The sequence below is a fragment of the Sander lucioperca genome, chromosome 11, assembly GCF_008315115.2.
Source record: "Sander lucioperca isolate FBNREF2018 chromosome 11, SLUC_FBN_1.2, whole genome shotgun sequence".
Classification (NCBI taxonomy): domain Eukaryota; kingdom Metazoa; phylum Chordata; class Actinopteri; order Perciformes; family Percidae; genus Sander; species Sander lucioperca.
Genome location: NC_050183.1, coordinates 36,784,701 through 36,799,699, shown reverse-complemented (window position 1 = coordinate 36,799,699; position 14,999 = coordinate 36,784,701). Strand labels below are relative to the sequence as shown.

At 38.6% G+C, this 14,999-nt stretch overlaps 1 protein-coding gene across 1 annotated transcript; it reads left to right on the top strand.

The window, feature by feature from the left end:
* The first annotated feature begins 2,208 nt into the window (after positions 1–2,208).
* LOC116063492 (granzyme G-like) lies at positions 2,209–4,353 on the top strand. Its single transcript, XM_031318487.2, has 5 exons — positions 2,209–2,334; positions 2,556–2,715; positions 2,946–3,078; positions 3,262–3,483; positions 3,589–4,353. Exons 1-5 carry the CDS (start codon positions 2,277–2,279, stop codon positions 3,724–3,726), a joined length of 711 nt encoding a protein of 236 aa, XP_031174347.1. The 5' UTR covers positions 2,209–2,276; the 3' UTR covers positions 3,727–4,353.
* The last annotated feature ends 10,646 nt before the right edge of the window (positions 4,354–14,999 follow it).

Sequence of the window (14,999 nt, the reverse complement as noted above, 5' to 3'; positions counted from 1 at the left end):
TGTCCGATCATAGATCATCAAACATAATTGTTTCTGTGAAACAGTGTTGCTCTTATGAGAGCAAAAGTGTAAGGAATAGATTCAACTGTTAGTTTGTCTGATCTAACGTAAGCTGCAAATGATAGCATGCCCGCCAAACTAGCTACCTACCTACAATAGTAACCGTTTCAAAAGGCAAGGGGCATTTTATCAACAACATGATATATTATACCATTATACTTTAATATCAACTACACTCAATTCAATTCAATTTTATTTATAGTATCAAATCATAACAAGTTATCTGAAGACACTTTACAGAGAGTAGGTCTAGGCAAAGACCCAACAATTGCAGTAATTCCCCCAAGAGCAAGCATGTAGTGGTGAGGACAAACTCCCATTTAGGCAGAAACCTCGAGTGGTGAGGAAAACTTCTTTTTAGGGAGAAACCTCGGACAGACCCAGTCTATTGGTAGGTAGTGTCTGACGGTGCCGGTTGGGGGTGTGATGAACAGTGGCAATTATAGTCTCAATAAAGATAATGGAACTATGACTAGAACTAGTAGTTGTAGTAGTTCATGGCGTAGCAGGGCACTGCAGGGCGTTACAGGGTGCAGCAGGGCATAGCAGCCCAACTACCAGCGACTGTTGGTATATTCAGCTGGAACTATTAAAAAGTCAGCTAAAGATGCTGAAGAGTTTTCAACCAAGTCACATGTTGTCATTAGCATTATCTTATACCAATGAGAATACTCCATGCCAGCAGCCAGCATGATAATCCTTGCTGTCATTGTTATTGGGGCAAAATGAGTGGAGAACTAGGAACAAGGCCATTTACATACAGTAACGTTTGAATGGACTCTACCACTTCTGGATGTTCTTATTACTGTTTTAGATACTTCCTCTAGGGGACTGCTAGTAGGAAGAGCCAACCCCATGGCTTCCTGTTGTTTTCTTCAGTGAACCACAAATTTCTTACAGCATCTCTGTCTCTCTCTATTATAGTGATGTTTGCAGAAATGCTTTCTTGATGTCAGCCAAGTCGGGGGTTTCATGGGTCCTGTTAATAGACAAACTATTGAGAGAGTGACTGCAATATTTTTGGGTCCCAAGCATATAAAACATCTGCTAATTTTGATCAATTCTTACTTGCTAGCATCAACCTTGTGGTCTGTACATCTCTTATGTTTGTGTTCAGTATGGTCACAAAATAAACAGTTTTGTGCCATCTGGCTAGCTGTGCATACTGTGGCTGCATATGCCTAATTTGGCTTCTTTAAATTTGAATTTACTGGTAGAATATAACTTACATGGGTTGTGACTAGACTGTAGGACCTTGTAATTGGGAAAGCTCTGAACTATCTTCTATGGGAACTTGAAATATTAAGAACTTTTCATTCACTATTTGATTCCCTCTGTTGGCTATAGTCAAGAGCCATGTCCTCTGGAACCTTCTGCAGTATTAGTAGTAGATAGTTTCTGTACTACAACCAGTGGCTCCAGACTACAGATCTGCATTTCACATTTATCCAACTAGTGCAGTGCCTGTTTGATGAGCAGGCACTGCACTAGTTGGACTAGTTGGATAAGCCAGATGAGCCTGTTCGGAATGGGCCAATTGCTTGGTTCCCAGAATTTTCTTTGTCCACAACTTTATCAAAATATGAGCACGGTTCAATCAGGCACAGCTCGGCTGTGGCTCATCTAGGGATTTGGCATCTCTCCTTGTTTTTTTTTTGTTTTCCTGGGAGTTCATCTAATATTTGTTTGTGTGCCAACCCGTTCTCATTCCCAAGTCGTCCAATACTGACGCTTGGTCAGTGGCTCTCATACTGACACCTAAGGCACACTTTAATGTTTTTATGAGACGCACCAGATATATATATATATATATATATATATAATTTATATATGATATAACAAAATTAGAATGTGGGGTTATGTGACCTCTGAGGGAGCCACAGCATTGGCCACAAAATGCCAATAGAAATTTTCAAGGCTGTGTGTGTTACCACAGAGGTATCAATACAATACTATGGTGTATGTACACCACATGCACCATACCGTATGTACTTAATTAAACATTGTCTAAAGACGTTTAGACTTGTACCACATAAATCTAACTTTTTTCATGCTCTGGGGGGGGGACAGAGACGTCCCCTCATGAATGTGGTTCAATGCTACATCATTTGCATGTACAGACTACCCACCCTAATACAAGGAAGCATTTAAAGACTGAACCTGTCAGTGATGTGAGCCACTGCTTTTCAGGAGCTCAGCTGGACTGTGATCTCACCATGTCTATCTACTGTGAACTGCTAATACTGATCCTTGCTCTGACTCTTGATGTTCAAGGTAAGTTACGTTTTTGTGGCATTATATACCGTACTGTTTATAGCTGTTGTTTAGCGTACGGTTTATACCACATTACATGAGAAACTACATTCCACTATCAGTACTGTGAGACATTTTGGTGCATGACGATAGATAAACTTGTTTAATCACTTCTTCTTCTTAATCACTTTTTTTTGGTCCATTTAGTTTTTAATTTTGGTCACACCTGCACTTTTTGTCAGTTCATACAGGGGAAATCATTGGAGGTAAGGAGGCTGTGCCACATAGCAGACCCTACATGGTGCTTTTGGAGCGGCACATGCAGGATGGTAAAACAAAACACTGCGGTGGCTTCCTTCTGAATGAGGATTTTGTGATGACTGCAGCCCACTGCCTGGCTTGGTTAGTTTTACACACTTTATGATTATTTACTGGGAATTCTGGGACTCTTGATAAGATTTATTCTAACAACAACCTTCTCAAACATTAAATCTGGGAAATATGCTTCATGGATTTGTGAATTGTGACCTAAATCTGAGTCTTTTAATATTTTTATTTTATAAATACAATGCTCTGATGAAAAAAAACTTACTCCCAGGTAACTTTTTTTGTACTTCATTTTGTCATTTCAGTTCCTACACAGTCCTACTAGGACTTCACAATTTCAGTAACAGTAATGGAATCCAGCGAACATCTGTGGTACAAAAATTTCCACACAAAGACTATGACAAAACTGATTTCAGCAATGACATAATGCTTCTTAAGGTAAAATAAAACATAATTGTACTTAGAAATCCTTGTACTTAATGGCAGAAATTTGTGATTTCCAATTTTTGTTTGTTTCTCATTACAAATGTTCTATTGAATGCATTGATCAAGAGGAGTAATAATTTACAGATTGATGTTTATATTTTTAAAATATACTTTTATCTCTCCCTGTTCCTCAAGTTGAGCTCCAAGGCAGAATTCAGCACAAATGTGCAACCCATTGTTCTCGCAGGCCAAGGTGATGGCTCTCTGCCAAAATCATGTATAGTCTCCGGCTGGGGAAAAACAGACAAGAATATACCTTATATGTCTGTTGTACTCATGGAAGCCAATGTAACAATAAGTACGAAGTGTGAAAAGGAAAAATCATACTGCACTGAGGGAGAGACTGGACCTGGTAATGTACGTATTTTTGTAACATAAAATGGACAAAAAAACATTGGGTAACAATGATAATTAATTTACTGTTGTTGAAGCAATCACTGCATACTGTGTATGTACTTCCAGGGAGACTCCGGAGGTCCACTGGTCTGTGAAGATGGAAAGGCGTACGGTGTGGTGTCCTCAGGTGCCATAAACAAATATAGTTATGCTAAGATTCCTGACTACAGAAGCTGGATCGATTCAATTATGAACCAACATTGAAAGTTCCAATTCATCTAACGATTGACCAAATCACAACGCTTGAATTGAATGTTTTTATAACATTGGAGAGCTGATAATTGAGATGCTAATATCACAACTTATTCCAAAGCTATGAGACTGTCAGACCAAAGACTGGACTTGCTTACTTTACACAGATTTATATAAAATGTGCTTCATTTTGACATTACCAAATGATACAAAATAACTTCCTGTTTGAGAAACTGAGTCAAAAGAGTGAAAATATATGAATGTGATTCGGTTCATTTAGGTGACATTGTTTGGCTTTTTTTCATCATACAGCTGTTTTTTCCTGCTGCAGGGGGCTTTAACGTGACATTTTATTTGAATAAACCTTAAATTAATCCAAGCAAATTTGATCCAAGCACATGCAGGTTATTTTAACAATCATGACACACATTAATTAGGCTTATAATGGACTCCATACTGCTTAATAAATGTAATATCATAGACACTCTATGTCATCCTGCTCATAAATACAACAGTATCTGCATTATCTACATTACTGCCATGTGTATCTTCTTTTTGACTTGATTAAATGAGAACACAGGATCCTTTAAGTTTGTTTTGTACCATCTTTTTGAACAATAAACTGTTGTTCTCTCAGTACCACTGCACACGTCTCTGTTTGAGCGTAAATTAAATCAGCAAAAAGACAACACTGCCTCCTAGTGAACAAAGTGTATCCATGCCGCTAGAAAAGGTTCACTTATTGAAGTCACAGCTCTATTCTCATTTATAAGTTCTAAAACTAAACGAGTCTGCCTGTTGTTTAACAGAACCTGTAAATGCATTTGTAGCTATATCTGACAGAGAGGTTGAGGATGGACTTTCCAATTATACAAGTACATTCTGTTCAAATTTTGAGATTCTTTAGGCATTAAATCAGGCCACCTTTTTACTACAACTCAAACACCATGCTCTCTTACTATTAAAGTTGTGGGTCAGTTATATCCAGTTATGTTTACTTGTAGGTTTAGACCTGTTTTAACTAACACCTCTTCAGTAATTATGGGTGTTTAACATATCTACATCTACAGTATGACATTCATCTACACGTACTGTATGATGATTCCCATCATCATACAGTACCTTATGAAATTAGTAAAACCATTAGCACCACCATCAGGCAGTTTCCATTGTTTACATGACCATATTAGTGATTGCGTTATTGAACATAAACATACAGGCAACATGTACATGCACATACATAATTCATGCTGAAATCCCATTTGGAAAATTTTAGTAGTGAAAAATATCACAAATGCAACCACTATGACTCAATGTTTAAGCCAATTTGCAATCATCTTTAGATGTAGTTCTTCTAATGGCCACTAGATCCTCGCTCCATTGTTTTCTTCCCTGAAAAATTCAGAGGCCCAGAGCTGGACAGAGGCCAGGACAAAGGGGCGGTGTATATATTTGTTGACTCAGAGCTGGTGTTAAGCTGTTATCAAGGTCCTTAAAAGTTGCAGCAGTGCTGCATCATCCCCATGAAATAGTTGTTTGCCAATCACCAAATGCCACGTCTCATGCTTTTTACTCAGGAGCGCCTTCAGTGTAGCCAATCCAGTATAATAACCTGATTCATAGAGTGCAGACTGTCCTAACCCGGTGCTGGACGTACTGTAAATGTATCAGTGGCTTTGACGAAACCTTGGACTTTGACAAAACCTTGGAGGCTAAAGGGAGAGTAATAAGTGCAAAAGAACTGAACAATCTGAATGTTTAATATGCCTTGCTGAATAATTAGAAAGAACAATACAAACTTATTTGTTGCAGCAAAGGAGGATATTGCTTAAATGATCGTGTGGTGGTCCATAGTTAAGATATGGATAAGATCGGTACAGACACTGATACGCAAGTATAAAAAGTCACTTAAGCTTAACACAAAATGTTTCAAAACGCAGCTCTATCAGTCGTTCTACATATTGAGTAATAGAGCGTATGTTGAAGGACAATATAAGCATGCTTCTGACTGTATCAAGTGTAATTTAAGATCTTGTACCACTAAATTAAAATGAACACTGCAAAATCCTAATCCTACTTTATTCGGTACGGGTATGGGCGTATTTAAGGGGTTGTTGAAACATCTTTCATACTAATAAATAAGGCTAAGTGCTTTTAGAGTTTTCAGAAACAGTCATAGCAAGGTATGATGAGGAGTTTTATATTAATATCTGCACATTTACAGTGGAAACACTACATAACGACCTACTTCACTTACATCACTGTGACACTCACCATAGCTGCTCTGCTGGCTCTGTAGTGGATCTCCACATCATCCTGTCTCCTGAAATGAAGGATGATGCCTTCTGCACCTACAAAAGAAGGGAGGCACAGAAAGGTGAAAAAGACACAACTGCAAGGTTTTATTAATAATTAGTCTCGCTTTGCCAGACCTTCCTCCACAGCGCTGCGGAGGAGGGTCTGGCTAGTCCACACAGCATTCCAGGATAGGAGGAAAACGTGCTCTGGTTTATTGGCATTTTTTTAAACCAATCAAAATCGTCTTGGGCGGTGCCTAACGCTGGACGGAGCCACGGTGCCGCCGAATAATAGCCTCGGGAAGGAACATGTGTAGGTTAAAAAGTAGTTTTAGTCGTGCAACAGAAAACTCAGATTGGACAGATAGTCTAGCTAGCTGTCTGGATTTACCCTGCAGAGATCTGAGGAGCAGTTAACCATAGTCCTCATAAATCCACCGGAATTTAAAATTTCAACACAAAGAAACATTTGATAGACAGAAACAAATACATAAATTGTTGATTGCATTAGGAGTCTATTCCTTATCATCGTCACCCTTATCTTCCCCTAACTGCTCCATGTCACTTGAATTGCCATCCATAATCATTCTAAGGGCATCTTACACTGTACTTTTTTGCTATATGAAAATACACAAAAACAAATTAGGAAAGCCATAGATCCTCTGAATGCCCTAAGTCTTTAGTTTTTGGTTGTAAAGGTCCAATAAATGGTCTTACTACAATAAAATGGCCACTATGCATCACACTATCAGCACACATCGGGCTCATTAAATCCACAAGTCTCAGCTTTCCAGTCATGACCAATTGATGCAACTCCAAGACTCCACTACCTTAATTGGATCTAGTTAAATGAATATGAAAATGAATAAAAACAGCCTAGATCGCCAAATACCCGCAGCAGTATTTGATAGAAATATCTGTGAATTAACAGTTGCATGACTGTACATTTTAACATACATTGTCCATATAATGTGATTCACAGTTGTATTTCTGTTTTATTTACATTTGGAATTGTATTGTGGGACATGTATCTGTGCTCCGACAACTAACGTAGCTAGTTATTAACATATGGCTAGTTAACATAGCTAGCTAGCTATTCACAACACCGACATTGTAAATTATTAACCAGCACTTGGATTAGCGAGAGTCAAAAGCGTCAAAAAAAGCTTTAAATTAGGTTAATTAAAGAAAATATTTCTTTTTCAGGAGTTTCCAAACTCAGCAGCTTTGTCTGAGAGAACTTTTCTGTTATTTTACGGATTTATTTCTTAGAGTGTACATTTTCAACACGGTTTTACTAAGCCTATACAATATAGAGGGTTTTCAACGACGTCACGTTCTGGGCGGCAACCTGGATGCGCGGCCATATTGGAGGCACTCGGTGTAAACAACTGAATGGAGTAATGGAGTATTGTGCGCTTTGGATACTTTAATACTTTATGTCTAAACAACAGAAAAGCTCATCAAAACGCGTCCAAGATGCAAAGGCATATAGGGAAGGACTTGGACCACAAGAAAAGGCGCGATATTTCGAGAAATTATGGTTTACTGGCAGTGCAGATCCCTACAAGTTGGCTCCCTCTTCTTGGATCCATGGCGACCCGGTGATTCTTCTTTCAGTTGCATATCCCGATATAGTCAACTACCTGGTTTTCTCGCCAAGCCCATACACAGCGGACGACCTTAAATCCTACAAAAGTTTGGAGGCCTACAACCAGATGGTGTGTGGATGGGTGAGGGAGACACAGTACCAAGTCATCAACGACAGTTGTGTTGTGAAGGCCAAAGTAAGTAATGCAATCAACAATAATGTCTTTAATCAACCTAACCTTAACTGTATGATAGCATTGCGATACTCAAGGTGTAGCCAAGTGTCTCTCAATTGTTTATTTTCATTTCAAAGACCGAACAAGACAGATTTTTCTCTTGCAGATCCTGGTTGAGCTTTGCCAACCACAAGCACCTCCTTTCCTCTGTTTATTTAGAACTTCTGGCATTCCTCTCCCTGGTTTTTAATAACTTTTGGAAGTCGATAATTTTCCTAATGTTTTTCTCGGTCTGACCTATTGGTACAACCTAAAACATGGCAATAATTAACCATTTTCCTTGACGGTGTTCGGGATCTACTTCAGTGCCTGTGCTTTGTTGTGATGCGGAGTACCTCCAATATGGTGACTCCTGGTCTGATGACGCGTCATGAAAACCCTCTGTAAGTAGACCTAGTTATAGGTTGCTTCAATCCAATAAATATTCATATTAAAGTGTTAGTAACAATATAAATGTTATTCTTACTGTAACTTCTTTTAAATGACCAAAGATTTCCATGCAAAACATTTACAGGTGAGGGCAGCCATTAATGATTTTGTATATAAAGGACCTCTACTGCCTGCAGTGCATGGTTAGTCCACTAGGAGGCAGATAACATGTAGCTACCAGATGGTATCAGATTGCATACAACAGGTTTTTCTGAAGTATTGATCATGTGGTTGACATCAAAAAAAGTTGTATATCAAATATAACACAAATGGCGTTACAGGGTCCATGTGGTGTTTTTAGTTGCTTAGGTCCAACTACAATATGAAAAAGTACAAAACTGCTTCTCATCGACACTATTCAAAAACAAATCTGTATTTTTCCCGATCTGGTTTGACAATAATATAATTCAGAAGGATTTCTAATGGAATCTCTCTTGTCTATTTATAACATCCTTGTCGCCCAAAGATAATTAGCTGTTTCCCAAAAGGGTGATGATATTGCTTATATGACACCATATCAGGGAAAAACATCTTTTATCCAGCCCATCAACCCAGAATAAAAGGATCAGGACACTCTTTCAGAAAGACTATGTCACCCTCCCAGATATGTTCATTACTGAGGAAGGTTCGTCTCAAATGTGCAGTGGAAAAAAGTTTGGACCTTAACTTCAAGATACTTGATTACAACCATTAATTTTTTTTTTTTCAGCAAAACATTATTTGCAAATAGGGTTGCAAAATTCTGTGAATTTTCAAAGTTGGAAACTTTCCATGGGAATTAACGGAATATTTTTAATATTGATGCTTATAATACTATTCTAGTCTATAACAGGGAACTTAAATGTGTCTTGCAGCATAATCTTGGTTAAAACAACCTGATTTAATGCAACTTCAGTTGAATGTCCTCCCTATATCTGTCAATGACACACACACACACACACACACACACACACACACACAGTAAGCAGCATAGGCTACAGACAGGTTTTTTTTTTTTTTGTTGTTGTTTTTTTTGGGGGGGGGGGGTAATACATAACCCACTTGTTCTTGATAGGCTGGAAACAATAGACAGTGCTGATGCTCAGCACGCATATAACCATAACCATAGTAAATCAAAGGCAGCATGCTAGCTACCTTCATGTGTTAAGCTAAAGGTCAATGGTTTGGGCTACTACTTAGCCTACTGCAAGGCCACACCCACTGCACAGATCATTTCTAGAATCCAACATTCTACAGCAGATTGAAGCTGATTGAAGACAGCATTTGAGCCCAAGGACTACATCCCATCCAAATTCCCATAATTTCCATTAATTCCCATGAAAGTTTCCAAATTGGAATGTTTCCAAAATTCCCCAGCTAAACTTTCCATGGAAAGCAATATTAAAAATATCCAGTTTATTCCCATTAATTCATGTTTATTCCCATTAATTCCCATGAAAGTTTTCCAAATTGGAATGTAATTCCCCAGCTAAACTTTCCATGGAAAGCAATATTAAAAATATCCACTTTATTCCCATTAATTCCTGTTTATTCCCATTAATTCCCATGAAAGTTTTCCAAATTGGAATGTAATTCCCCAGCTAAACTTTCCATGGAAAGTTTCCGGAAATTTACCAGAAAATTCCTATGCTTTGCAACCCTATTTGCAAAGCATAGGAAATGACATTGATATGAATTGCTCTTTATGTGGACATGATGGGGAAACAACCATAGCCTGTACATTTGTTGCTGTTATTTTTTAAAGAAATTGTACAGTATATTTGTTGTTCATTTTTCATTACTCTACAAAGATGTGCTGTTTGGTTTTTATGTCTGCATTTCAGAACAAAAACCTTCCTTCCATCCTTTTTTAAGCATGATTTCACATTCACAAAAGTAATTTCTATAACGGAAAACCTTTATTTAAAGTTTTAATAAATTACATGCAACAATATAAACAGCGGTGGCTTCCTTCTGAATGAGGATTTTGTGATGACTGCAGCCCACTGCCAAGCCAGGTCAGTTTAACACACTTTTACTGGGAATTCTGGGACTCTTGATAAGGCAGGTTGGGGTAGTGGACAGGACTTCCAGCCACGAGACCGGGGTTCATTATCAATTTCAAATCAATGAGCCGCCGTCTAGGGATGTAGCAACTTCTCATCCCTGCTGCTGGACTGTGCATGCGAGAGACACACCAACACGCACAAAGATTTATAGTTAGATAACTCTCTCAGAGGTTTGATATCAGATGATTTTATTGCAGGGCTGAGGTTAAAAGTCTTGACTTATGTGCATTTCTTTTTTTTTTAGATATGTGTATTTCTTTTTGTTGCAACTGTGAACTCATTGTCATGTTCAAGAAACCAATTTGAAATGATTTGAGCTTTGTGACATGGTGCATTATCCTGCTGGAAGTAGCCATCAGAGGATGGGTACATGGTGGTGATAAAGGGATGGACATGGTCAGAAACAATGCTCAGGTAGGCTGTGGCATTTAAACGATGTCCAATTGGTACTAAGGGGCCTAAAGTGTGCAAAGAAAACATTCCCCACACCATTACACCACCACCACCAGCCTGCACAGTGGTAACAAGGCATGACGGATCTATGTTCTCATTCTGTTTACGCCAAATTCTGACTCTACCATCTGAATGTCTCAACAGAAATCGAGACTCCTCAGCCCAGGCAACAATTTTTATTTTGGTGAGCTCGTGCAAACTGTAGCCTCATTTTCCTATTTTTAGTGGAGATGAGTGGTACCCGGTGGGGTCTTCTGCTGGTGTAGCCCATCCGCTTCAAGGTTGTTCGTGTTGTGGCTTCACAAATGCTTTGCTGCATACCTCGGTTGTAACGAGTGGTTATTTGAGTCAAAGTTGATCTTCTATCAGCTGGAATCAGTCAGCCCATTCTGACCTCTAGCATCAACAGGGCATTTTCACCCAGAGGACTGCCGCATACTGGGTGTTTTTCCTTTTTCAGACCATTCTTTGTAAACCCTAGAAATGGTTGTGCGTGAAAATCCCAGTAACTGAGCAGATTATACTCAGACCAGCCCGTCTGGCACCAACAACCAGGCCACGCTCAAAGTTGCTTAGATCCCCTTTCTTTCCCATTCTGACATTCAGTTTGGAGTTCAGGAGATGGTCTAGACCTGGATCACACCCCTAAATGCATTGAAGCAGCTGCCATGTGATTGGTTGATTAGATCATTGCATTAACGAGAAATCTTATAGGTGTTCCTAATAATCCTTTAGGTGAGTGTATATTATTTATATATAGCTCTGCGATCACATTTCACAAGACCTATTTTATGTACTGTATTATGACATCACAAAATTAGAATGTTTCATGTGGTGTTGTGTGACCTCTGAGGGAGCCACAGCACTGGCCACAAAATGGCAATAGAAATGTTCAAGGCTGTGTGTGTTACCACAGAGGCATCAATACAATAAATTACCGATTACAGATGTCTTCTTACTTAATAGTTTTATTTCTTATGGTGCATAACAGTGACTAACGTTTTGATGTAGGGTTACATCTTGTAACCCTAGCTCCCTTTTCGGAGTTAAACTCCCCAAGCGCCTGCAGGCTTAACAACCTCGCTGGCCGGCCGTCACACACACACACACACACACACACACACACACACAGCGCAGCAGGCAGAGGCGGGGGAGAGATACCCGTTTCTCTTCGGGAGACTTGTATAAATTATAACATGGGCTATAGATTTGGTATTTAGTTCCTACTTTTTTTGGTGTGTTTGTTTTCTGATTTATTAGAAGTTGAGTTTCACTCTGTATGATAAATGAACAGTTGTACATAAAGTGGTAACATGCTATGACATGTTATGTAGATTAAAGGGGAGACACCAACCTTTATAATTTGAATTGCTAATTCTGTTGCTAATCTGTTGTCCCTGGGCATTTACAGTGCACTACAATAATATAGAAATGATAATTCCACATAACACTAATAGGGACACCTATGTGTGACAAGTGTACAGGCTATGGTTGGTTCCTCATCAAGTCCACATAAAGAGCAATTCATATCAATGTCATTTCCTATGCTTTGCAAATAATGTTTTGCTGATAGCATTGATAGAAGTTTGTAAAAAAAAAAAAAAAAAAAAAATGAAGGGTTGTAATCAAGTATCTTGAAGTTAAGGTCCACTTCTTTCCGCTGCACATTTGAGACGAACCTTCCTCAGTAATGGACAAATCTGGGAGGGTGACATAATCTTTCTGAAAGAGTGTCCTGATCCTTTTATTCTGGGTTGATGGGCTGGATAAAAGATGTTTTTCCCTGATATGGTGTCATATAAGCCAATATCACTGTCATCATTATATTATTGTTAAACCAATTCGGGAAAAATACAGATTTGTTTTTGAATAGTGTCGATGAGAAGCAGTTTTGTACTTTTTCATATTGTAGTTGGACCTAAGCAACTAAAAACACCACATGGACCCTGTAACGCCGTTTGTGTATATTTGATACACAACTTTCTTTGATGTCAACCACATGATCAATACTTCAGAAAAACCTGTTGTATGCAATCTGATACCATCTGGTAGCTACATGTTATCTGCCTCCTAGTGGACTAACCATGCACTGCAGGCAGTAGAGGTCCTTTATATACAAAATCATTAATGGCTGCCCTCACCTGTAAATGTTTTGCATGGAAATCTTTAGTCATTTAAAAGAAGTTACAGTAAGAATAACATTTATATTGTTACTAACACTTTAATATGAATATTTATTGGATTGAAGCAACCTATAACTAGGTCTACTTACAGAGGGTTTTCACGACGCGTCATCAGACCAGAAGTCGCCATATTGGAGGTACTCCGCATCACAACAAAGCACGCATCCCGAACGCCGTCAAGGAAAATGGTTAATTATTGCCGTGTTTTAGGTTGTACCAGTAGGTCAGACCGAGAAAAACATTTGGAATATTATCAACTTTTACGTACTTACTTACTTTGGCCTTCACAACACAACGGTCATTGATGACTTGGTACTGTGTCTCCCTCACCCTTCCACACACCATCTGGTTATAGGCCTCCAAACTTTTGTAGGATTTAAGGTCTTCCGCTCTATATTGTATAGGCTTAGTAAAACCGTGTTAAAAATGTACACTCTAAGAAATAAATCCGTAAAATAACAGAAAAGTTCTGGCAGCTCATTAACGTTACACAGACACTTAGTCCCATAATTAAAAACAGAAATTTAGTGTGTAGCTACAGTAAAAATACAGAAAATGTTCAGTTATTTAAAATTCTCTCAGACAAAGCTGCTCAGTTAGGAAACAAAAAAAAAAAAATATTTTCTTTAATTAGCCTAATTTAAAGCTTTGTTGACGCTTTTGACTCTCGCTAATCCAAGTGCTGGTTAATAATTTACGATATCAGTGTTGTGAATAGCTAGCTAGCTACGTTAACTAGCCATATGTTAATAACTAGCTACGTTAGTTGTCAAAGCACAGATACATGTCCCACAATGCAATTCCAAATGTAAACAAACAGAAATACAACTGTGAATCACATTCTATGGACAATGTCTGTTAAAATACAGTCATGCAACTGTTAATTCACAGATATTTCTTCATGTATCAAATACTGCTGCGGGTATTTGGCGATCTCGGCTGTTTTTATTCATTTTCATATTCATTTTTTTTTAAAACTGGAGCCAAGGTAGTGGTATTATATAATCTTAATGATCTGAAAAATCCAGTGGTACCATGCCATGCCAGTTTACTGGGAAGGGGGCTAGATATTGCTCCATGCTTTGGCGAAGGAAGTTTCAAAGGGGTCCCTTGACCTCTGACCTTAAGATATCTAAATAAAATTAGAATCTTTGGGTACCCACTAGCCTCGTCTTTACATACATGTCCACTTTATGCTGATCCCATGCAATTTGGAGCAAAAACCATGCATCTTTTTGCATGCAGTACAGATTTGTTTGCCTATTCCAAAAAGGTGTTTTGGGATATTTCTGAATACTGGGATCCCTAAACTTGGAGTCTTGGAGTTGCATCAATTGGTCATGACTGGAAAGCTGAGACTCGTGGATTTAATGAGCCCAATTGTATTTATGTGTACTGATAGTGTGATGCATAGTGGCCATTTTATTGTAGTAAGACCATTTATTGAAACTTGACCTCACTGTATAAAATGACCCCTGGGATAATCACAGCCTCAGGGAACTTTACAACCAAAAACTAAAGACGTAGGGCATTCAGAGGATCTATGGCTTTCCTAATTTGTTTTTGTGTATTTTCATATAGCAAAAAAGTACAGTGTAAGATGCCCTTAGAATGATTATGGATAGCAATTCAAGTGACATGGAGCAGTTAGGGGAAGATAAGGGTGACGATGATAAGGAATAGACTCCTAATGCAATCAACAATTTATGTATTTGTTTCTGTCTATCAAATGTTTCTTTGTGTTGAAATTTTAAATTCCGGTGGATTTATGAGGACTATGGTTAACTGCTCCTCAGATCTCTGCAGGGTAAATCCAGACAGCTAGCTAGACTATCTGTCCAATCTGAGTTTTCTGTTGCACGACTAAAACTACTTTTTAACCTACACATGTTCCTTCCCGAGGCTATTATTCGGCGGCACCGTGGCTCCGTCCAGCGTTAGGCACCGCCCAAGACGATTTTGATTGGTTTAAAAAAAATGCAATAAACCAGAGCACGTTTTTCTCCCACCCCGGAATGCTGTGTGGACTAGCCAGACCCTCCTCCGCAG